This window comes from Culex quinquefasciatus, chromosome 1 (genome assembly GCF_015732765.1).
Source record: "Culex quinquefasciatus strain JHB chromosome 1, VPISU_Cqui_1.0_pri_paternal, whole genome shotgun sequence".
Lineage (NCBI taxonomy): Eukaryota > Metazoa > Arthropoda > Insecta > Diptera > Culicidae > Culex > Culex quinquefasciatus.
In genome coordinates this window covers 21,272,322-21,297,828 of record NC_051861.1, presented here as the reverse complement: position 1 = coordinate 21,297,828, position 25,507 = coordinate 21,272,322, and the positions used below count along the sequence as shown (strand labels likewise).

The 25,507-nt window shown below is 33.7% G+C and overlaps 4 protein-coding genes across 5 annotated transcripts in view; 2 read left to right on the top strand and 2 right to left on the bottom strand.

Annotated features, from left to right (window-relative positions):
* Positions 1 to 8,476: 8,476 nt before the first annotated feature.
* Positions 8,477 to 10,315, top strand: LOC6051536. Its single transcript, XM_001867932.2, has 2 exons — positions 8,477 to 9,630; positions 9,683 to 10,315. The coding sequence occupies exons 1-2, from the start codon at positions 8,509 to 8,511 to the stop codon at positions 10,313 to 10,315; spliced, it is 1,755 nt and encodes a 584-aa protein (XP_001867967.2). The 5' UTR covers positions 8,477 to 8,508.
* A 24-nt stretch (positions 10,316 to 10,339) lies between these two features.
* On the bottom strand, positions 10,340 to 16,103 carry LOC6051534 (ATP synthase mitochondrial F1 complex assembly factor 1). The gene is made up of 2 exons (XM_001867931.2): positions 15,368 to 16,103; positions 10,340 to 10,669 (listed from the first exon to the last, which is right to left on the bottom strand). The coding sequence occupies exons 1-2, from the start codon at positions 16,001 to 16,003 to the stop codon at positions 10,397 to 10,399; spliced, it is 909 nt and encodes a 302-aa protein (XP_001867966.2). The 5' UTR covers positions 16,004 to 16,103; the 3' UTR covers positions 10,340 to 10,396.
* Positions 16,104 to 16,839: 736 nt separating this feature from the next.
* LOC119766294 lies at positions 16,840 to 18,293 on the top strand. The gene is made up of 2 exons (XM_038250756.1): positions 16,840 to 17,318; positions 18,113 to 18,293. The coding sequence occupies exons 1-2, from the start codon at positions 16,840 to 16,842 to the stop codon at positions 18,291 to 18,293; spliced, it is 660 nt and encodes a 219-aa protein (XP_038106684.1).
* Positions 18,294 to 19,645: 1,352 nt separating this feature from the next.
* Positions 19,646 to 25,507, bottom strand: part of LOC119765097 (neuropeptide F-like) — a 33,012-nt gene continuing 27,150 nt past the window's right edge. The window contains exons 3-5 of one of the 2 annotated variants that reach the window (XM_038248227.1): positions 20,649 to 20,768; positions 20,419 to 20,473; positions 19,646 to 20,297 (exon numbers count right to left, since the gene is read on the bottom strand). In XM_038248227.1, the coding sequence (XP_038104155.1) occupies positions 20,229 to 20,297; positions 20,419 to 20,473; positions 20,649 to 20,768 (244 nt within the window). In that variant the 3' untranslated portion in view covers positions 19,646 to 20,228. The remainder of the gene's footprint in view (positions 20,298 to 20,418; positions 20,474 to 20,648; positions 20,769 to 25,507) is intronic. The other variant, XM_038248228.1, reaches the window with a different exon arrangement.

The window sequence follows — 25,507 nt, the reverse complement described above, 5'->3', positions numbered from 1 at the left end:
GAAGAAGAATTTAAGAATTTAAGAATTTAAGAATTTAAGAATTCTAAGAATTTAAGAATTCTAAGAATTTAAGAATTTAAGAATTTAAGAATTTAAGAATTTTAAGAATTTAAGAATTTAAGAATTTAAGAATTCTAAGAATTCTAAGAATTTAAGAATTTAAGAATTTCTAAGAATTTAAGAATTTAAGAATTAAGAATTTAAGAATTTAAGAATTTAAGAATTTAAGAATTTAAGAATTTAAGAATTTAAGAATTTTAATAATTAATTCAGAATTTAAGAATTTTCTAAGAATTTAAGAATTAAAGAACTTAAGAATTTAAGAATTTAAGAATTTAAGAATTTAAGAATTTAAGAATTTAAGAATTTAAGAATTTAAGAAATTCTAAGAATTTAAGAATTTAAGAATTTAAGAATTTAAGAATTTAAGAATTTAAGAATTTAAGAATTTAAGAATTTAAGAATTTAAGAATTTAAGAATTTAAGAATTTAAGAATTTAAGAATTTAAGAATTTAAGAATTTAAGAATTTTAAGAATTTAAGAATTTAAGAATTTAAGAATTTAAGAATTTAAGAATTTAAGAATTTAAGAATTTAAGAATTTAAGAATTTAAGAATTTAAGAATTTAAGAATTTAAGAATTTAAGAATTTAAGAATTTAAGAATTTAAGAATTTAAGAATTTAAGAATTTAAGAATTTAAGAATTTAAGAATTTAAGAATTTAAGAATTTAAGAATTTAAGAATTTAAGAATTTAAGAATTTAAGAATTTAAGAATTTAAGAATTTAAGAATTTAAGAATTTAAGAATTTAAGAATTTAAGAATTTAAGAATTTAAGAATTTAAGAATTTAAGAATTTAAGAATTTAAGAATTTAAGAATTTAAGAATTTAAGAATTTAAGAATTTAAGAATTTAAGAATTTAAGAATTTAAGAATTTAAGAATTTAAGAATTTAAGAATTTAAGAATTTAAGAATTTAAGAATAAGAATTTAAGAATTTAAGAATTTAAGAATTTAAGAATTTAAGAATTTAAGAATTTAAGAATTTAAGAATTTAAGAATTTAAGAATTTAAGAATTTAAGAATTTAAGAATTTAAGAATTTAAGAATTTAAGAATTTAAGAATTTAAGAATCTTAAGAATTTAAGAATTTAAGAATTTAAGAATTTAAGAATTTAAGAATTTAAGAATTTAAGAATTTAAGAATTTAAGAATTTAAGAATTTAAGAATTTAAGAATTTAAGAATTTAAGAATTTAAGAATTTAAGAATTTAAGAATTTAAGAATTTAAGAATTTAAGAATTTAAGAATTTAAGAATTTAAGAATTTAAGAATTTAAGAATTTAAGAATTTAAGAATTTTAAGAATTTAAGAATTTAAGAATTTAAGAATTTAAGAATTTAAGAATTTAAGAATTTAAGAATTTAAGAATTTAAGAATTTAAGAATTTAAGAATTTAAGAATTTAAGAATTTAAGAATTTAAGAATTTAAGAATTTAAGAATTTAAGAATTTAAGAATTTAAGAATTTAAGAATTTAAGAATTTAAGAATTTAAGAATTTAAGAATTTAAGAATTTAAGAATTTAAGAATTTAAGAATTTAAGAATTTAAAGAATTTAAGAATTTAAGAATTTAAGAATTTAAGAATTTAAGAATTTAAGAATTTAAGAATTTAAGAATTTAAGAATTTAAGAATTTAAGAATTTAAGAATTTAAGAATTTTAAGAATTTAAGAATTTAAGAATTTAAGAATTTAAGAATTTTAAGAATTTAAGAATTTAAGAATTTAAGAATTTAAGAATTTAAGAATTTAAGAATTTAAGAATTTAAGAATTTAAGAATTTAAGAATTTAAGAATTTAAGAATTTAAGAATTTAAGAATTTAAGAATTTAAGAATTTAAGAATTTAAGAATTTAAGAATTTAAGAATTTAAGAATTTTTAAGAATTTAAGAATTTAAGAATTTAAGAATTTAAGAATTTAAGAATTTAAGAATTTAAGAATTTAAGAATTTAAGAATTTAAGAATTTAAGAATTTAAGAATTTAAGAATTTAAGAATTTAAGAATTTAAGAATTTAAGAATTTAAGAATTTAAGAATTTAAGAATTTAAGAATTTAAGAATTTAAGAATTTAAGAATTTAAGAATTTAAGAATTTAAGAATTAAGAATTTAAGAATTTAAGAATTTAAGAATTTAAGAATTTAAGAATTTAAGAATTTAAGAATTTAAGAATTTAAGAATTTAAGAATTTAAGAATTTAAGAATTTAAGAATTTAAGAATTTAAGAATTTAAGAATTTAAGAATTTAAGAATTTAAGAATTTAAGAATTTAAGAATTTGAATTTAAGAATTTAAGAATTTAAGAATTTAAGAATTTAAGAATTTAAGAATTTAAGAATTTAAGAATTTAAGAATTTAAGAATTTAAGAATTTAAGAATTTAAGAATTTAAGAATTTTTAAGAATTTAAGAATTTAAGAATTTAAGAATTTAAGAATTTAAGAATTTAAGAATTTAAGAATTTAAGAATTTAAGAATTTAAGAATTTAAGAATTTAAGAATTTAAGAATTTAAGAATTTAAGAATTTAAGAATTTAAGAATTTAAGAATTTAAGAATTTAAGAATTTAAGAATTTAAGAATTTAAGAATTTAAGAATTTAAGAATTTAAGAATTTAAGAATTTAAGAATTTAAGAATTTAAGAATTTAAGAATTTAAGAATTTAAGAATTTAAGAATTTAAGAATTTAAGAATTTAAGAATTTAAGAATTTAAGAATTTAAGAATTTAAGAATTTAAGAATTTAAGAATTTAAGAATTTAAGAATTTAAGAATTTAAGAATTTAAGAATTTAAGAATTTAAGAATTTAAGAATTTAAGAATTTAAGAATTTAAGAATTTAAGAATTTAAGAATTTAAGAATTTAAGAATTTAAGAATTTAAGAATTTAAGAATTTAAGAATTTAAGAATTTAAGAATTTAAGAATTTAAGAATTTAAGAATTTAAGAATTTAAGAATTTAAGAATTAAGAATTTAAGAATTTAAGAATTTAAGAATTTAAGAATTTAAGAATTTAAGAATTTAAGAATTTAAGAATTTAAGAATTTAAGAATTTAAGAATTAAGAATTTAAGAATTTAAGAATTTAAGAATTTAAGAATTTAAGAATTTAAGAATTTAAGAATTCTAAGAATTTAAGAATTAAGAATTTAAGAATTTAAGAATTTAAGAATTTAAGAATTTAAGAATTTAAGAATTTAAGAATTTAAGAATTTAAGAATTTAAGAATTTAAAATTTAAGAATTTAAGAATTTAAGAATTTAAGAATTTAAGAATTTAAGAATTTAAGAATTTAAGAATTTAAGAATTTAAGAATTTAAGAATTTAAGAATTTAAGAATTTAAGAATTTAAGAATTTAAGAATTTAAGAATTTAAGAATTTAAGAATTTAAGAATTTAAGAATTTAAGAATTTAAGAATTTAAGAATTAAGAGAATTAAGAATTTAAGAATTTAAGAATTTAAGAATTTAAGAAACTCAGAATTTAAGAATTTAAGAATTTAGAATTAAGAATTCTAAGAATTTAAGAATTTAAGAATTTAAGAATTTAAGAATTTAAGAATTTAAGAATTTAAGAATTTAAGAATTTAAGAATTTAAGAATTTAAGAATTTAAGAATTTAAGAATTTAAGAATTTAAGAATTTAAGAATTTAAGAATTTAAGAATTTAAGAATTTAAGAATTTAAGAATTTAAGAATTCAAGAATTTAAGAATTCTAAGAATTTAAGAATTCAAGAACTTAAGAATTTAAGAACTTTAAGAACCTAAGAATTCAAGAACTCCAAGAATTTAAGAACTTAAGAACTCCAAGAATTTAAGAATTTAAGAATTTAAGAATTTAAGAATTTAAGAATTTAAGAATTTAAGAATTTAAGAATTTAAGAATTTAAGAATTTAAGAATTTAAGAATTTAAGAATTTAAGAATTTAAGAATTAAGAATTTAAGAATTTAAGAATTTAAGAATTTAAGAATTAAGAATTTAAGAATTTAAGAATTTAAGAATTTAAGAATTTAAGAATTTAAGAATTTAAGAATTTAAGAATTTAAGAATTTAAGAATTTAAGAATTTAAGAATTTAAGAATTTAAGAATTAAGAATTTAAGAATTTAAGAATTTAAGAATTTAAGAATTTAAGAATTTAAGAATTTAAGAATTTAAGAATTTAAGAATTTAAGAATTTAAGAATTTAAGAATTTAAGAATTTAAGAATTTAAGAATTTAAGAATTTAAGAATTTAAGAATTTAAGAATTTAAGAATTTAAGAATTTAAGAATTTAAGAATTTAAGAATTTAAGAATTTAAGAATTTAAGAATTTAAGAATTTAAGAATTTAAGAATTTAAATTTAAGAATTTAAGAATTTAAGAATTTAAGAATTTAAGAATTTAAGAATTTAAGAATTTAAGAATTTAAGAATTTAAGAATTTAAGAATTTAAGAATTTAAGAATTTAAGAATTTAAGAATTTAAGAATTTAAGAATTTAAAAATTTAAGAATTTAAGAATTTAAGAATTTAAGAATTTAAGAATTTAAGAATTTAAGAATTTAAGAATTTAAGAATTTAAGAATTTAAGAATTTAAGAATTTAAGAATTTAAGAATTTAAGAATTTAAGAATTTAAGAATTTAAGAATTTAAGAATTTAAGAATTTAAGAATTTAAGAATTTAAGAATTTAAGAATTTAAGAATTTAAGAATTTAAGAATTTAAGAATTTAAGAATTTAAGAATTTAAGAATTTAAGAATTTAAGAATTTAAGAATTTAAGAATTTAAGAATTTAAGAATTTAAGAATTTAAGAATTTAAGAATTTAAGAATTTAAGAATTTAAGAATTTAAGAATTTAAGAATTTAAGAATTTAAGAATTTAAGAATTTAAGAATTTAAGAATTTAAGAATTTAAGAATTTAAGAATTTAAGAATTTAAGAATTTAAGAATTTAAGAATTTAAGAATTTAAGAATTTAAGAATTTAAGAATTTAAGAATTTAAGAATTTAAGAATTTAAGAATTTAAGAATTTAAGAATTTAAGAATTTAAGAATTTAAGAATTTAAGAATTTAAGAATTTAAGAATTTAAGAATTTAAGAATTTAAGAATTTAAGAATTTAAGAATTTAAGAATTTAAGAATTTAAGAATTTAAGAATTTAAGAATTTAATAATTTAAGAATTTAAGAATTTAAGAATTTAAGAATTTAAGAATTTAAGGGTGCACAGCAGCCAAGGAAGTTGTTGTCTTCTTATTCCAAAGTTGACAAACTTACGGACCCAATCCTGCAACAATCTGATTGTAAAAATAGGCAAATTTAGTTGTAAATCGCTCAGTAGACAGTACTTTAGGGGATGAATAAAAAATTATATCGATAGTTCCCGTAGTTTCGAAAATACTAAAATATCTGTAACTAAAATCTGGGTGCAAAAGCTCTGGTTGATGTGCACCGTTAAGAATTTAAGAATTTAAGAATTTAAGAATTTAAGAATTTAAGAATTTAAGAATTTAAGAATTTAAGAATTTAAGAATTTAAGAATTTAAGAATTTAAGAATTTAAGAATTTAAGAATTTAAGAATTTAAGAATTTAAGAATTTAAGAATTTAAGAATTTAAGAATTTAAGAATTTAAGAATTTAAGAATTTAAGAATTTAAGAATTTAAGAATTTAAGAATTTAAGAATTTAAGAATTTAAGAATTTAAGAATTTAAGAATTTAAGAATTTAAGAATTTAAGAATTTAGAATTTAAGAATTTAAGAATTTAAGAATTTAAGAATTTAAGAATTTAAGAATTTAAGAATTTAAGAATTTAAGAATTTAAGAATTTAAGAATTTAAGAATTTAAGAATTTAAGAATTTAAGAATTTAAGAATTTAAGAATTTAAGAATTTAAGAATTTAAGAATTTAAGAATTTAAGAATTTAAGAATTTAAGAATTTAAGAATTTAAGAATTTAAGAATTTAAGAATTTAAGAATTTAAGAATTTAAGAATTTAAGAATTTAAGAATTTAAGAATTTAAGAATTTAAGAATTTAAGAATTAAGAATTAAGAATTTAAGAATTTAAGAATAAGAATTTAAGAATTTAAGAATTTAAGAATTTAAGAATTCTAAGAATTTAAGAATAATTTAAGAATTTAAGAATTTAAGAATTTAAGAATTTAAGAATTTAAGAATTTAAGAATTTAAGAATTTAAGAATTTAAGAATTTAAGAATTTAAGAATTTAAGAATTTAAGAATTTAGAATTTAAGAATTTAAGAATTTAAGAATTTAAGAATTTAAGAATTTAAGAATTTAAGAATTTAAGAATTTAAGAATTTAAATTTAAGAATTTAAGAATTTAAGAATTTAAGAATTTAAGAATTTAAGAATTTAAGAATTTAAGAATTTAAGAATTTAAGAATTTAAGAATTTAAGAATTTAAGAATTTAAGAATTTAAGAATTTAAGAATTTAAGAATTTAGAATTTAAGAATTTAAGAATTTAAGAATTTAAGAATTTAAGAATTTAAGAATTTAAGAATTTAAGAATTTAAGAATTTAAGAATTTAAGAATTTAGAATTTAAGAATTTAAGAATTTAAGAATTTAAGAATTTAAGAATTTAAGAATTTAAATTTAAGAATTTAAGAATTTAAGAATTTAAGAATTTAAGAATTTAAGAATTTAAGAATTTAAGAATTTAAGAATTTAAGAATTTAAGAATTTAAGAATTTAAGAATTTAAGAATTTAAGAATTTAAGAATTTAAGAATTTAAGAATTTAAGAATTTAAGAATTTAAGAATTTAAGAATTTAAGAATTTAAATTTAAATTTAAGAATTTAAGAATTTAAGAATTTAAGAATTTAAGAATTTAAGAATTTAAGAATTTAAGAATTTAAGAATTTAAGAATTTAAGAATTTAAGAATTTAAGAATTTAAGAATTTAAGAATTTAAGAATTTAAGAATTTAAGAATTTAAGAATTTAAGAATTTAAGAATTTAAGAATTTAAGAATTTAAGAATTTAAGAATTTAAGAATTTAAGAATTTAAGAATTTAAGAATTTAAGAATTTAAGAATTTAAGAATTTAATTTAAGAATTTAAGAATTTAAGAATTTAGAATTTAAGAATTTAAGAATTTAAATTTAAGAATTTAAGAATTTAAATTTAAGAATTTAAGAATTTAAGAATTTAAGAATTTAAGAATTTAGAAGAATTTAAGAATTTAAGAATTTAAGAATTTAAGAATTTAAGAATTTAAGAATTTAAGAATTTAAGAATTTAAGAATTTAAGAATTTAAGAATTTAAGAATTTAGAATTTAAGAATTTAAGAATTTAAGAATTTAGAATTTAAGAATTTAAGAATTTAAGAATTTAAGAATTTACAAATTTAAGAATTTAAGAATTTAAGAATTTAAGAATTTAAAATTTAAGAATTTAAGAATTTAAGAATTTAAGAATTTAAGAATTTAAGAATTTAAGAATTTAAGAATTTAAGAATTTAAGAATTTAAGAATTTAAGAATTTAAGAATTTAAGAATTTAAGAATTTAATTTAGAATTTAAGAATTTAAGAATTTAAGAATTTAAGAATTTAAGAATTTAAGAATTTAAGAATTTAAGAATTTAAGAATTTAAGAATTTAAGAATTTAAGAATTTAAGAATTTAAGAATTTAAGAATTTAAGAATTTAAGAATTTAAGAATTTAAGAATTTAAGAATTTAAGATTTTAAGAATTTAAGAATTTAAGAATTTAAGAATTTAAGAATTTAAGAATTTAAGAATTTAAGAATTTAAGAATTTAAGAATTTAAGAATTTTAGAATTTAAGAATTTAAGAATTTGAGAATTTAATATTATTAAGGAATTTAAAAATGTGAGATTTTTTTATTATTGAGGAATTTAAAAATTTAAATTACTCATTTTTTATTTTTTCTTTTTCAACATTTTTAATGCTAGAATTTTTGATATTACCCAGTCAACTCAATCGGAATTCTGAAACGGAATTCAATTCGAATCGTTTACGTATTCCGTTTCAAACGCAACAACCGGTACGTACACGGAATCGGTTGTTGCGTTTGAAACGGAATACTTAATCGATCCGAATTGAATTCCGTTTCAGAATTCCTATTGAGTTAACTGGTTAAGTTTGTCTTTTTGATGGAATCAATTTGAATTTTTATATAGGTTATTTAAAAGCATAAGCTATCTTTTTCAAAATTACCGTGTACGAGCAAAGTTTCCGCTTACCTCTGGTGGCGAGCACTGAAATCGAATTTTAGTACATGAAACAAGCGTGCTATAAAAAGCTCACCTGCTCGCAGAGCGAAAAGATTTTGAGCTTTTTTGCTGTTGGCATTTTTGCATACCTTCCGGGCGCAGTCGTTTGATCCAGCTAGTCTTTTTGACAGCAACCTCTCCACGAGCTGAACCGGCTGAACCTCAAAGTTTGAAATTTTCAAATCACTCGAAATGGCTCCGCCCCGCCGGCGCCGATTTCCGGCCAGCCGGAAACCCAAAGTGGACCACTCAAGCTACGTGCAAAGTCTGTTTCGGGAGTTTCTCCACCGGAACCAGGTCGCCAACAAGCCACCTGCACCGATTCCCGCCGCACCCATGGTGCAAGAGGCAAATCGCCGTCCGAACGTGTACCGGGAATCGATCGCACGGATGCTCCAGCAGCAGCAGCAGGTTACATCACCTTCGAGTTCCTTAAACAGGCAGGAACAGCAAAATATCGTGAAGCAGTTCTTCCAGATGGGAAGCACGAATCAAGTGGAGCGAGTTCCGCAGCGAATGGGACCGATGGAACCGGTCTGTGTCCGGTTTAAGCGTAAGGAGGGTTCGGACCAGTTTTTCAAGCGTGAGCTCAGTCCCGGAGCTCCCACCGGAGGTCTGATGAAATGGTTGGCGGACCGCAAGCGGGAGCGGCTCGAGCGGGAAGAACGAGAGCGGAACCGTGCCAAGAAGGTGGAAGAGTATATTAACCTTCCGGACAACTTTTTCTCCGGAAGGCCCGCCTTTAAGCTGCCCTTTGAGTTGGAGCAGGAACCAGCGAGCGCAACGAGTGCGAACAAAACGCTGGCCAGCATCGCGTCGGCGTTTGTTCCGCCGGTCGCTTCCACTCCGTTGGACCGGATTCTTCCTCCGGTCTATCCGTCGTTTATTTCCGACCCGAGGGGAGTTCCCGCTCCGGTGGAGGTCCCCGTGCCGAAGCCGAAGCGTATCGCCAAGGAAGAAGGCCTCGAGTTTATTAAGAAATTCAACGCCGCGTTGGAGTCGTTCAGCGCGATTCTGGCCGCAACAGACGGCGGTGTCAATCGGGTGGACCGGAATCTCGCAGAATTGCGACGGCTGGTAACCAAGCGACCGGTCCTGCCGAAGCCATTTCTGATCACGCCCAAGACGGAAGGTTCGTCGATGTTTGTGAAGGTGCAGCTCGGTTGTGACCGGAAGCACGTGACGCCTCCTTCGGCATATTCCGTCAGCGACAGCACCTCCGCCGGCGACAGCACCTTCGAGCGGGAGGTGCTGCAGTTGATTGGCACGACGCCTGTCAAGAGGAAGCGAATCGTTGAGGTGGATCCGCTGCTGGTAAGAATTGTTTATATAATAAACATTAGAATTTCAAAAGTTTCTTTTTCAGACCTACTCGCCCCCAATCCCGAAGCTAGATCCCGACCTAGCACTACCATCGTCACCGCCACCCAAAAGTCGACCCAACGCCACCTTGAACACGTCGTTTCTGTCCAGCAACGGTTCGTTGATTTCACCCGGCGAAACGGGATCGCAGCCCAACGACGGCAACAGTTCGATGGTCATCCGGGTGCAACTCGGCAGTGACCGCCGACGACCTGTTCAATCAGCTGCTCCGTCCATTTCGTACCTTAACAGTACCTTCGCGCGGGAAGTTCTCCAGCTGACCGTGCCAAAGGAGATGTGCCAATCGAAGCTGGATCCTTTGCTGTTGTACTCGCCACCGTATCCAAGTCTAGAACCCAAAAAGAAGCAAATTTGTCGCCGGGAGCCAGATTTTTCCTTTCTGGACGGCAGTTCCCACCGGCTGAGCCGACCCGAGTCGATCCCAAGCCAAGGTTCGGTGCAGAAACAGCCCGACTTTGCGTTCGACGACGATCAGGAGAACTTTGGACCGATATTCCCCAGCCAGGACGGTCCGCGTCCGGGGGCCAACACGACCATCGATTTCAACGCGTCCCTTAGCCTAGAGGACCCGTTCGAGCTTCGCTTCTCCCAGGGATCGATTTGGGAGAGGTTTTAAGACGAGAAAAAAAAAACAAACCAAACTACGCGACCAATTTTACTACTATCCTCAACATATAAACTCAGAGAGAACTCAAGTTCAACCGCCAATCTTCAAATTGTTCAACTCCTCAATCACGTCCATGTGCTTGAACTGGTCCGGCGTGTGGGTGAAACGTTCCAGCTGGGCCAGCTTGGTCGGGTTTTGGCGCTGGCTGTAGTACATCTGCAGCTGGTTGGCCAAACATTGCGCCTCCTTCCCGTTGATGACCTTCGGGTCGTACTCGCCCCGCATCAGCACCAGCGCCTTGGACTCGCGCAGCTCCGTGTACAGGGTCACGTTCAAGCACTCGGGGGCGTTCTCCTTGTGGACCTGTTGGTGGGAGAGGTTGAAGAAATCCGAAATGAGTTATATAAATTTGATTAAAAAATATATAGCAACAATTTTTCTACATTTTTCTAAGGATGCCACCGAAATCCAGAATGAGAAAAAAGTTACTTAATTATTTTCAACGAAAAGCTGTCGGAACGCTCCGGTAAATACAGAACTATTTAGCTGTAACCAAGCCACCGAATCCTCTCTGCGGTGAAGTCTGCACAGTATGCCTGGCTTCTTTGGCGTTTGTTATGTATCAATGCATTGTAATGCAGAACACGGTGGGCTATAAAGTAAAATTTTTCCAAGGCATTTGGATAATTGAGTCTGGACTGTAATTGAATTGTATTCATTTTTATATTTTTAAATTCTTCAATTTGTAAATTTTAAAATTTTAGAATAAAAAAAAAATAAATTGACATAATCTAATCTAATCGAACACAAGCGCAGCCAGTCCGAAGAAAGCATCCTGGAAGAACTTTTGGTAAGATTACGCCTCAAGTCCTTTCTTGTCAATATTAATGATTACAGTACATCCGAGTAACCCCGAAAATGTATAGCAAAAATTAAAGCGGCCAGGCCTACTGCGTTGCATTAACCGCAGAGACAGATTCTGTGAACGGATCACATTTCACAGGATCATCAGGGGAGGAAGGATGCGTGGACATACCGTACCAAACGCTCCGAATCATAAACTTTGAAAAATATTTGCAGGGGCTTGAATAATTAAATATTTTTTTTAAATATTTTGTCACCGTAATATTGGCCGCCATCTTGGATTTAAAAAAAGCAAAGCAATCCATTTCAACAACCCCCGGGTCTTTTGTGGTCTCTGTTGCAAGTTTCTGCTCTTTTCTAGGCGTCCGAAGGTTATGTGTGGGGAGTCACCCAAAACCTCTTTTACGCAAATGACGTTTTACTTCCCCATCCGATAGAAGGCCAGGAGGATAAGGCGGAAATCGAACCCGCGCTACATAGCAACTAAGGGATCGGCAGCCGAAGCCGCTAACCACCGTACCACAAGGCCTTCTTGGATTTATAAATTCTAAATCACTTTAAACAAACACTTCTAAACATTTTTTTTTTCGTGATTCGATTATCCGAAGTGAAAATTTTCCAAGGCCTTTGGATAATCGAGCCTGGACTTTAATTGAATTGTATTCATTTTAATATTTTTAAATTCTTCAATTTCTAAATTTTTAAATTTTTATTTTCAAAACCCTCCAACTAATGTTTTTTTTAATTATGATTTTTTTGGATATTTGTATTGTAACATTTTTTTTGAGAATTTTTAATATTTGTATTTTCATTTGCTAAATTTTTAGAATTTTTGATTTTTTATAACTTGTTTAAGAAATTTTAGAATTTTAAAGTTTGATAATTTTAGAAAAAAGTAATTTTGTTATGTCTATGCATACGGATTTTTTCCTTACCGTACGGATTTTCGAGCCTCTCCGCGGATTTTAAACAGGCCGAAATTTTTGTACGGAATTTTTCGCATAATACGGATTTGTACGGAATTTTAACAACTTTTCAAAAAATTCATGGCTTTTTTGATTGGGTCAAACTTTTGCTAATTAGACATTTTTATTTAACTGTCAGTTTGATTTTAAAGAGATAACTTGCATAATTTTCCGGGTTTTCCTCAGTTCAAACTTGATTGTCAATAATTGTTCTTTTCAAATTCCTTACAAAACATATTTATCAAATAAAAGATCAAAAGGCTTTCTAAAGCTTGTGAAAACCTTGTTTTGTGCTTGTATTTATAGGACCTTTCCAATAAAAGCTCTAGAAATGTTTTCGTGAAAACACTGACAACGATATTATTCGTAAAAGCAAACTTGATATTTCGTAAACTTTTGAACGTTTAACAAAAATATTTCTAATTACCAAATTCCAAATTTATCTAAATAATTCCTTGACATTTTTTGGTATACCATGGTGTCATGTCGGTAAAGTATACGGATTTTTGCTCAGCAAGAGTTGGTAGCCTCTATGCATAAGGCCGCCGCAAATATTTTTCAAAGTTCATGTCTACTAAACTAAAAACGTAACTTAATCCACCTTTAGGTGGTTGGTGCCTTCCTCTCATTTCTAGAGTGATTACAATCCCCTAAAGTGTCCACATGATTTATGGATCTCCCTAACGTGATCGCAGCACCTAAGAGGTTCAAATAAAAAAAAAATACGAGTAAAAAAACAGACTTCCTACAGACTTTTTGTCAACATTATACAGACACCGCCTTTCAGGAAAATGGCAACCCTCTACAAGGCTTTTTTCGTGGCGATCAGACGGGACCATTTGAGGTTATGTAAATTCAGACCATTTTTTAAACTGCTTGGATTGTTAGATAGGTAGGTCAGATCTTGAAAATTCTTGATCCACAAGAAATGTCTTCTCATATGCTTTCTAAAAATATATAACATGTGAGGGTTTCATGAAAAAACCACCCTTTTTACCATAATTTTAATTTAATATGAAACAGTTTTTTTAACATAACTTTTTAAATACATGAGAAAACTGCATGAATTTAAATAGCAACTTAGGGGACGTTAAGACGGATCGATTAAACCCATTCCGGCCAAAATCGGTTGTGCCTGTGACAAGATATTCCAGTGACATTGATTTGGTACACATGTCTACATACAGCCAAACACACAGACATTCGCTCAGCTGGTGATTCTGAGTCGATATGTACAAATGAAGGTAGGTCTAGGAGGTCTAACTAAAAAGTTCGTTTTTCGAGTGATTTTATAGCCTTTCCTCAGTAAAGTGAGGAAGGCAAAAAGGTTTGCAACGCATTTTCCTGCGTTTATAAACATATTTAGTAAATGTTCGGACTTGATTAATTTTATTTGAATTTTTTTTAATCCCGATGTACAGTAACCCTTGATCATCAGCTCTGAAATTTATTTTTTGCGAAAATAAAACTTTTTCCGGAACTGTACATTGAATTTACACAAAACTTAAAAATATTTATAAAAAATTCTGAGTGAAATTCATTACTCATTTCTGAGTAGGTTCGGTTTTTTACGAAAACTGAGTGATTTTGAACGTACGTGTAGCAAAAGTTTTTGTCAGGCGACTTAATTTTTGGGTTAAATTATTTTTTTTTTCACTGGTCCTAGAAAGCTTTATTTCAATCTTTTTATTTTTGCCCCAAGAATAAATTTAAATGTAGCAATTTTTTTACAGTAACATAACTGTTTTAGTGTGTAATGGAATTTATGATACTATTCGTCTCAGTTATTTTTTGCAATTATAAACGGACTTGGACTGACTTGATTCTGGCTATCCCACCTCGATCCGCAAAAAACGATTAACAATTTAGAAGGTATGTATATGAAACAAGCCTTACCCGACAAACTTCGTTCTGCCTTTTTTCGTGTCTTGACGTTTTTCACTCATTCGCTAATTCAGCCTCCTGTGATCAAAATTTTATTTAACGTAACTTTTCCCATACAATCTGCAGATTTTCCGGAATCGGTTCCAGAGTGGCCAAAGTTGTAACTTTTTGGCGTAAGATCCTTCCTTGGACTTATACGAACCCAACGCAACAAAAAGCACCTCGATCCGACGTTCCGTGTTGAATTGATTCGCGTTCTAACAAAACCATCGAAATTTTTTATATATATACAGCAATTCCATTTGAAAAAATCCTAAACCGAAAAAAGTTGCGTCATTCAATTACGAAAATTTTGATACCCAGACATGTATAGGTCATAGCTGAAATTATTGAGTTATCGCAGTTTTAGTGAAAAAAGTTGATTTTTTGCCGATTTCGTCATTTTCCTGTTTTTGCGCGTGGCGCGTCGAAAAACTCAGTTTTTATTTTCAAAAAATCATATCTTGGAAACGTACGGTTTGACATCGCCAATTTTTTGATATGTTACGTGAAATTTTCCGAGGAATCCGATAAAAATATTTTCAGACATAGGCTCTTTGGTCCAGACACGGTCAAAACGCCATTTTAAGTTTTCATACGACTTTTTCAATAGTTAAGCTAGATTTTTGGAACTTTTTACTATTTTTCTTAAATAGCCAAACTTATCACCTTTTTTTTGCGTCTAAGACAGCTAAAATCGGATGAAATGGCGCGGAGATATGATTTTTCGAAAAAAGTGATTTTTGCGAAAAATGACGAAAATTGCCATTTTTCGAACCACCCTAGCACGATGTAGGTCCCCCTAATGGCCAAAAAAAAAAAATACGGGTCTAATTATTTTGGCCAAGGAACCCCCAGAAAAATTTTGAGCCCGATTGGAGAACTTTTTTTTCGGTTTAGGATCTTTTCAAATGGAATTGCTGTATAGATAGATAGATAGAAGATTAAAGTTAAATAAATAAATACATAATATATTTATAAAATTAAAGTTAAATAGATAAATACTTCAAAATATTTTTAAATGTTATGAGCTATAGATATTTTCATCCAGATTTCAATATTTGTGACACTTGAACCAATTTTGTAGCATGAAACGATCATTTTCCATATTTTCTATAAAACTTGTTCTATTGTAAATGCTCATAAATATGATTTTTTTTAATTCTTATTTTTTTGCAGCCTTTTTTTAATTTGAACTTATTTTCATTAAGAAAAACATGACTATTAGTGTTTTGAAAATTTTGTAGAATACATGTTCTTTAGGTACTTTAAACGCTTCTTCACCAAGCCCAGAATGATTCCAACCTACCTGATAGTTGATCAGCGGCGTGAAGTGCACCGTGTTGGCAAAGAACTGCAGCAGGAAAAACTCATAGCCCTGGCTTCGCGGAACCGGCAGAATAAACACCGGATACTTCCGGGCTCGCTCCATCATCAGATCGTACTGCTCACTAGGAATCGCCGCCGAAATGACCTCTTTCCCGATGTGGTACTGCAGCCAAATGGCCCGAATCTCTTCGGCTGTCTTGTCCTGGATCAGCTCTATTTTCATCACGTCCGCCAGCTTGCGGTCCAACGGCTGCGGCGGTCCCTTTCCGGGCGAGAGCGGTGCCTTCGGGTTGAGCAGCTCCGAGTAGTCCCGGGCCGGTCCATCCGCCGGCGACGGACCAAACTTGGTTTTTTTCTTCTCCTTCTCGACCTTGTCCAGCCGGGCTAGAAACTCTTCCGGCGAGCTCTGCTGAACGGTGGCGATCTTCTTGGCGTACTTGTCAAAGTACGGGTTCGATTCCTTGAGCTGTTCCAGTACTTTCTCAGATCGCTGCCGGGCCGTCATTCTGAAGGTGCGGAAGCTGGCGCTGTTCTGGCCGTTGAGGGTTGTTGGATGAATCACACGAAGACACTTTTTACTGCTAGCGACGACCGGACGAAACCAGTTGAGGGCCATTGACACGGGTCCCGAATTGTGCCGTCGAACGCGTTGGTGTGATTACGGAACAACCGCGGACCGGGAAAGGGAAAAACTTTTTTCAGCTGAACAGCGCAATTTGTTTTGGTTATTTTTGACAGGTCCGAGATTCGCACCTCTTCAAGTGGGTGGTGTCAGGCAACTCCGACAAATTTAAAACGCACGCTTGTTTATTATTTGCACACTGAATTGATTATAGTAAAATATTGGCAAAAATTAAAAATGATATATTAGTTTCTAGCCTCGTTAATCATTTTAACAGTAATTTTCTTCGCTTCATAAGATTGAAACAGTAAGTTTTGATTGTTTAGTCCAATAAGTTATATGTTTTCTATACGCACGTTCAAAATCACTCAGTTTTAGTCGATACCGATCCAACTCAGAAAACAGTAAATGGGATATCTGTCAGATTTGAGTGAATTTCTCTCAGACTTCAACGAAAACTGAGTGAAATTCACTCAAATCTGACAGATGCCTCATTTACACCCTTACCAAATCATGATTTTTTGAGTTCCAAATCCCACTTTTCATACGATTTTTTGAGTTCAGGTACTACAACCATAAAAATGGTTATATGGGTTGAACTTAAAAATTCGTATGAAAAGTGGGATTTGGAACTCAAATAATCATGATTTTTGGTAAGGGTGTACTCATTTCTCAGTAGGTTCGGTTTTGACGAGAACTGAGTGATTTTGAACGTGCGTGTAGTTTACCGACGGAAGAAGGCAAAAAAAACGAAACTTCAGTCCGCTCTCGTGAATTCGTGAATTAAACCACGTGCCTTTTTCGAAATCGTATCCGGAAAATCCCCGAAAATGGCCAACCGCAACAAATCGACTCCGTCACGTTCGCTTGTGTGCCGCGTGTGCCTGTCCAGTGATGAGCTGCAAGTTTTGATCTTCGGAGCGTATGCCCGGGACAAAAATATTCCAACGAAACTTCATGTGTGTTTACCGATTCAGTTGAATCCACACGACAATCTGCCAAAAACGATCTGTTACCGGTGTGTGGCCAAGCTGGACGAGTACTACGACTTTTATTGCCACTCGCTGACCTCGCAGCGGATCGCGAACGGGGAGGAGCTTGCGGTTCAGAAGTACCTCCGCCGCAGGGTGGACCGGAAGCTGACGGCGGCCGTCGAGCGGCGCAACGCAAGGGAGGGTCGAGGACAGGAACGGGCAGTTCCAGCATCGATTGGGCCGGAACCATCCGCTAGCTTTCTGGATATGAAGCAAAGCCAACGGAAGAGAAAGGCGTCGCAGCCAGCACCGCGCTCGAAGAGATTCCACTCTACGTACACAGTTCCGTCGACGGTGTTTGATTGAGCTGAGAGAAATTAAATATATTGTAAACCAATCGAGAAATTAAAAGTGCAACATGGAGTTAAACTTTCTGTCAAGCTGCTGTGAAGGATTCCATGACAGCTGAGAAAGTTTCACTCCATGTTACCGGCTCACATCTCTCTTTTTAATTTCTCGATAAATGCAATACTACTACTTATGAGTACACTTTAATAAGTTTAAATCAACCAAATCAGTCGTTTTATCGAAATCTCAACACCACTTCCCCCCCCCCTACGTGTCCACGTGGTTTATGGATGGTCCCTTATCTTCATGATCGTGCTATTCGAGCGTTGATTTTGGACCAAATTGAGTTAAGAATGCCGTTTTGTACAGCTTACAATTAGAGACCCTAAATAGGGAGACTGGTATAAGCTTGCTAAATCGATCTGGCGACGTACGTTTTGAGCTTGGCAACACTGATAAGTTTTGCTGGGCGTAAAGGCAAATGCTCGTTTGGATACGTCAAAATCGTGTCTATTTGGGTACGTCAAATTCACTTCGACCAGTCTCCCTATTTAGGATCTCTACTTACAATTCCTCCCCTGTTAGACTGAAGTCCCGCGGTCGTGCGATTTGAAGCGTTATCTGCTCGAAGTCGATTGAGTCCTGCCATTTTCGAGCGTTTGTCGTGCGTTTTGATCGGCTAGTAAAAAACTGGGCAGGCGGTGATGAAATTTTATGACAGATCAACTTTGACTTTAGTTTTCATTCCGATAAGAATGATTTCCTTCAAATTAATTCGAAGATTACAGTGCGAACGAGTAATTCCCCCGCACGGGAACCGGCCGCGGCCAATTGCGCTGAAAGAGGCTATCGTCGCCGAAGGAACCGGTCCGGAGGTCCGGAGGAACCGCGACGATTGGTGTGGATTCGGATCTCCGATCAAGAGGACAACAGTCTGTGCCGATGACAATCAGGTCATCTGAGACGAGACGGTGGAAGAAGTGGTAAATATGTTCAAATTACATTTGTTCGTTATGATAACATTTGAAAAATCCTTTCTTTTAGACGAAGCCAGACTGTACCTGCTACTATGTATCAACCATTGCAAGCAAAAGTAAGCCGAATACGACAACAAAACTGTAAAGAACAGTATTTATCCTGAAAAAATAAAAAGTGTGCTTGTTTGCAATTGAAATCTCTTGTATTTACATGTATTTAACCCAAAAATCCGAAATATAAGCGTCCGACAATAGCAGGACAATATGAATAACAAAGTCGCCCGAAAACGGCCCGTCAACGTCGATTTTCTCAAACGTCGATTTCGACAATCGTCGGACAGAGTGTTGCATATACGCACGAAAAGGGCCCGAATTCCGTCGGACAAACCGACGGAATTCGGGCCGTTTTGTCGAGCCGTCCGGCGGTTTTCGGGCCGTTGTCGGCCCGGTCCATCTGTCAGGGATGGCACACTTTTTTTTGTAATGTTGGTACCACTGAGTGATTTTGACATTTCGGGCGTTCACCATTCGTACACCCTTACCAAAAATCATGATTTTTTGAGTTCCAAATCCCACTTTTCATACGATTTTTTGAGTTCAGGTACTACAACCATAAAAATGGTTATATGGGTTGAACTCAAAAAATCGTATGAAAAGTGGGATTTGGAACTCAAAAAATCATGATTTTTGGTAAGGGTGTAACGCCATCTTCGCTTAAAATTCTGGATAGAAGAGAGAATCGTGACGTCAGAAATGAACTCAAATCACTCAAAGTTCATTTTGTGAGTGACTTTAACATTTTGACCTAGTTTGACAGCTACATTGTCCCCAGTTTTTCTGTGGGAGAGAAAAGGAGGCGAATACTTTATGAAAATCATACCTGTCAAACTTCCTAGCCTCAAAATATTGTCGTGAGTTGCTTTTCTCCTCTATTCCCCAAAAGTAGATTTCATTCCTGCGATATTCAACAAAAACCGTAAAAACTTCGTGCATTGTTGTCTCTCTTCATATGAAAAAAGTTTCGATCTAATCGGGCTATCTTGACAACCCCTGAAACTTGCTTCATGTGCGACAACTGGCCAAAGCGAATTTAGTCAGATATCGTTTTGTCACACGTACTTGTCCGACTACTGCAAACATTTTGAATTATAACTCGGGACTCCGGCAACCAAATTTAACTAAACTTCGGGGCAATACACAGATTGGTCAGCCCAATTTTGCCTATTTTTGATGAAATGATTTGGCTTAAAACTCAGTCTTGTGTCATCATTTTTACGGAAGGAAAGGTCAAAGCTGATTTTGGAACCGTTCGGACAATCACAGACAACCCACTCGTCCACGTGGTCGAATGAGGGAAACAAGTTTTTATTGGAGTTTTTTTTTTTTTCATTTTGCTCATGTAATTTGCTCAAAACAACGTTTATTTTAGCTGTTTGTAATTTTTAGCACTGCATATTTGCTCAAGCCTTTATTCACATTGTACAGACTTTGTCACCTTATTTACAATGATTTTTTTTCTTATTGTTACTAAACAATCGCAGCAGTAATCAAACAGTGTGTGTAACTTTTTTTGATTATCGTCACAAGTAATGGGGGCAGAATGTTGTTTAAATGTCTGATTATTGGCTTACTTGAATAGTTTGGGATTATATTTCCTTCTGAAAGTGTCCATTTTTTTTTGAGATCTCAACAATGCGTTCCATGACCACAAAGTCCAATTATGACAATCATTTTTATTTTGTTGTGTATCGCCACTGTTGCGAAATGCTCGTTTTTCATTTTGGGGTTTTTGCATATTAATATGTTTTAGGAGGAGGTCTGAGTGTGCAAAAGGGTGCGGGAACAAGCGTTCGGGGGATCAGCATTCCGGGCGGTGATTGGTGGTGGTGGTGGTGGCGGTGGTTCAACGGCCGGGTTGACTTAGTTGAGTACGGCGTTCTGTTCATCTTGAAAACGCTGAATCCTGCCAATCATCCTGTAATAGTTTCGCTATAGAGAATTATCCAATGGCGTCAGTGTTGGTTGGAAGGCGATAGTAGACGGGAAAGCGAGTTATGGTCATTTTAGGCATTAGCCGGTTTTGTATTTAACGGTTGAGATAGAGATTTACCTCCTGTTCGTCCTGGCCGTAATTTGCCGGTTGGAGATAGCCACGTTTTCCGAATCTGAAAGTAGAACAGAAAAAACGTGGTCAGATTGCTACGATTTTGAAATTTCTGGAGTCGACGCGCAGTAAAGTTGGCAACCCGGTCAGCAAGTGACAGAGGGAAGGTCATTTGTTTGAGGTTATAAAACCCCGAAAAAACAGGCCAATCCAATAACCCACGGGGACGCCCTCACCTGGGTCTGGCATCGGACGAGTGGGCTCGGTCGATAGCCTCTAGGATGAAATATCCGATAATTTTGTCTAGTCCCGAGTGAATCCCGTTATAATTCGGGGGCAGTTCACTGCGTGCCAACCTACAAGAAGAAACAGAGAGAAAAATAGACACCGGCGTGTACGTTTCAAAGCGAAGGAGTTGTTCGGAGGAGGAAATCGGAAGTGGTCGGAGGAGGTGCATTCGAAAAAATAGGAGGAATAGTTCAAGAAATTCTGTGCTCTTTTTGTGAGGTTGGCATGCAGGTTTTCCGATTGGTGCTTTGGAATGCTGGTCATCATTGTTTATTTTTCTAAAGATAAGACCAACTAAACGTCATCTACAGCAACGTGTCTGATTGTAATCTTGAGCAGGCAATAAACCATAATTTACTTCAGAATACACTGAGCAAAACTTACACAGCTCAACGAAGTGTTCTACACATGATCTGGCCCTGCTGTACAGAGCACTCAAATATCAATCGCAAAATAATTGAAATTTCGGTGATTGGCTATGAAATAATGTCAATAGCCAAACACTTGAATTTTAAATGGTGTTGAAAAATAAAAGTACGTACAAGCGATTTACAGGTTCTCGCTTGCTAGTCGTTCACGCTACCACTGCGCCGGCCGGCCAGTTGAAAACGGGAGAGTTTTTTGTGCTATTGGTTCTTGCCTCGCTTCTAGCCTTCGATCACAGTCGCTCAAAATCAATCAGTGAAACACATTAAATTCATGTGGATAATCACGTTGACTTTGAATAGTGCCTGTTTTGGGTAGATCTTAAGATCATTTTCAAGTGTTTTGCTCATCACTTTGAATAGTTTAAGAAGGTGGGACAAATTCATGAGCAAAACAATTGAAAAGCTTGAGCCACCCGAATGAAAATAACATGTTAAAAAATACAAAAAAGTCAACCGCCCAAACACTTGCATTTGATAGTGGTTTGGATTGATGTTGAAACACAAACCAATTAGATCTACGATGTGACTTTATTCAATCATTCAAGTGTTTGGGCACTTGAATAAAAAGTGTGGCATATTTTCAGTGTAATAGACACAACGGCCACAGACAAACAGACGCAAGTCTCTTCAGAAACTCACCACTGCCATTTGGTATTCACCACAGTGTACAAAGCGGAATCGCTAATTCGAATGGAACAGCGTTCGAACTAGCGAATCCAAATACGCTAATTTGAACGACTGACAGCTGTGAAAAGCTTGAAACCACGTTCGGAAATAGTCGAACAATGGTGTTGAAACGTTAACATCAGTTTGACAACTGGTTTTGACGGTTGAGTGCTTTTTAATTCGAAGACGTTCGAATTAGCGAGCATTCGAATTATCGCACACTCGAAGTAGCGAAATTCGAAATAACGAATCCGCTCTGTATTGACACGCGTTCTTCATGGCACGATAACACCAACGCCTGTTACGCCCGGTTCCGTGAACGAATCCTATGAAAAGGACCACCCCCAGGAAACGCTCCAACCTCAAAAGAAGCCCGCCGAACCAATCCCATTCGACGACGTTCTCGAGGAAATCGGCTTTGGCCGGATCCATCTGGGGCTGATCGTGCTCTGTGGCGTGATCATGATGGCCTCATTTGCAAAACCATGGGCGTCAGCGTGATCCTGCCGGCTGCCAAGTGTGACCTTTACCTGACCGCCACCAACCAGGGCCTTCTGGGTGGGGCCACGTTCCTTGGAATCATGGTTTCGTCGTACGAATAGAGTTATCTAAGCCCGAGCTCACGCACACTAGCACTCCATTTGTTTTGCTGGCGGGTAAAAAATTTAACCTCAATGTTTTTCGTGTACGTTCACGCAATACATGCGCACGTAGATAACTCTATGGGGCAACCTGTCGGACACGCGCGGTCGGCGCAGGGTCATGCAGTACGCGCTGTACGGAACAGCCGTAGCTTCGAGTTTTGCGAATTATTTTTGGTCCATGTTGGTGCTGAGGCTGCTTGCCGGCACTGAGCAAAACTTACACAGCTCAACGAAGTGTTCTACACATGATCTGGCCCTGCTGTACAGAGCACTCAAATATCAATCGCAAAATAATTGAAATTTCGGTGATTGGCTATGAAATAATGTCAATAGCCAAACACTTGAATTTTAAATGGTGTTGAAAAATAAAAGTACGTACAAGCGATTTACAGGTTCTCGCTTGCTAGTCGTTCACGCTACCACTGCGCCGGCCGGCCAGTTGAAAACGGGAGAGTTTTTTGTGCTATTGGTTCTTGCCTCGCTTCTAGCCTTCGATCACAGTCGCTCAAAAATCAATCAGTGAAACACATTAAATTCATGTGGATAATCACGTTGACTTTGAATAGTGCCTGTTTTGGGTAGATCTTAAGATCATTTTCAAGTGTTTTGCTCATCACTTTGAATAGTTTAAGAAGGTGGGACAAATTCATGAGCAAAACAATTGAAAAGCTTGAGCCACCCGAATGAAAATAACATGTTAAAAAATACAAAAAAGTCAACCGCCCAAACACTTGCATTTGATAGTGGTTTGGATTGATGTTGAAACAGATCTACGATGTGACTTTATTCAATCATTCAAGTGTTTGGGCACTTGAATAAAAAGTGTGGCATATTTTCAGTGGGGGTTTGGTGAGTGATTTCTTTGTACCGGGTTGGGGGAATGATAGCTCATGTTTATGTTCCAGCGCCTCGGCTCCTTCCGCCACTGTCTACGCGTACTTGGGGGAGTTCTGCTCACCGTCAAAGCGTGCCCAGGTCATCTCGTATGCTTCCGTGTGGGCTTCCGTAGCTATGATGTACATCGCATGTAAGTCTTCCATACTACCGCCAATGGGAACAAAACATTACCTTTTTGTTGTCTACAGTGCTCGATTGGTGGATTCTGCAGTACGACTGGAGCTGGGCGATCACCACTGACTATCGGATCAGACCGTGGCGTCTAATCTTCGTTGTTTACACTCTGCCCGGATTTGACGCTGGGCTGGCGTTCCGCTGGTTTCCGGGGAGTTTTATCTAGCTACTGGAAGGTCTGACCAAGCCTTGGACGTACTGCGTTACTGTTACCGCAAAAACAAGGGATCGCTGACAGGCTTTGAGGTGTGCGCTCTTCAGGAAGAGCGAGGATCGGTTGATGCTTCGTTGGGTATTTTAAGATCTTTACTTTGCCGTGTGCTGCCTCCAACAGATGAGTGCCTTTGCAGTGTATTGAGGACTGGTGCTTTGGTACCCGGAACTGATGAACCAGGTGTCATCGTCCGAACGGGAACCAGTGGTGTCACGGTTCGCCTTTGAGCGTATCACAGCCACTCAATCGACGAACCTATCGGGTGAGCGCTTATCGAACGCTCAGAGCGGCGGGTTTGAACGGTTCGCGAACCAAAATTTCGATCATCATTTCTCTGCTCGCTTGCCGCTCCGCTCTGAACGGAGTAAAGAGAGCGTTCAGCGAACGGTTCGCCAACGGAGAATGTAGGCACTGATAGAAAAACTTATTTGTTTTTATTCTTCACTCCCACAAAATTGTTCAAATTTGTTAACGATAAAGTTATCAAGGGACCATCCATAAACTACGTGGACACCTTAGGGTGAGAGGGGGGGGGGGCTGTGGCGATTAACCACGTTCCATGGAAAAAAATAATTTGAATGGAAATTGTCCATGATGGGGGTGGGGGGATTTCCAAAAAGTGTCCACGTTTGTGGATGGTCCCCAAGGAACCAGGGAGTCCTCTGTTGACCCAGGACATAACAACATAATATAAAAAGTCTACCATACTCACTGGAGCTATGCGGGTATGATCTGCAGTCATAAACCGCAGACCTCTTGCTTGTTACGGCGGTGTACCCACCGATAATAAATCCAGGGAGTCATTGGAAAACCCAGGACATCCCAATTGTTGCAGCCATGCACTGTAGCCCTTCATAGTCACTTAAGCCGTCTGCCGTAGCCTTTTGTTGTCAAAACCATGAAGTGTTTTTCTCTGAGTGCTGTTTTTTAGCTCTTATTGCAAACCGCTCATTGATGGTCCCTCTCACTCTCATTCGCGATGAGAGAGCAAGGGTTCATGCGAACCACGGCAGGCGTTCGGATCGTGGTTCGCTCGTGCTTGGTTCGCAATCATGAGCGAACCACACTTGAGCGTCATGACGTATCGTTTGAACCACGATTCGAGTGAGCGAACCGTGACACCACTGACGGGAACTCACGGTTTGTTCCGTGTTGGAACAGACTCGACCCACGAGTGATGATGATGATGATGATGGCCCTCCACTAACCCCCGCCCATGGGATTACATGAAGTTTATTTATCTTGTTAGATATTTTTGTAATTTAACTATGTTTTTGATTATTTATTTATGTATTTATTCTCTTGTTTTAAACCATGCGCGTCCATCAAAAAAACCTTTATTTCTTTAACATTGCATTGAACAGGGACCATCTGGGTATTGAGATTATTTCCCGCCCCATCTCACACACATATGAGTCCATTCAAGGGTTTTACCGCGCCCAGAGTCGCGTTGCTTTTGATCAATTTGTCATATGAGGCCCAGAGACGTTTGTTCTCGTGTACCCAAAGAGACGTGTACCGTTATACGGATGCCGACTGTCATAACGTGCCTCCTTCACAGCAACCCTCTAGGGATTTAACACACGTGCAATGATTCACTCATCATCATCTGGAACAAAAAGTTCATTGACATACACATAACACTTCACATACGCGGCCCAGAGACGTTTGTTCTCGTGCACCCAAAGAGACGTGTGCCGTTATACGGATGCCGACTGTCATAACGTGCCTCCTTCACAGCAACCCTCTAGGGATTTAACACACGTGAACTTCACAAATTAACA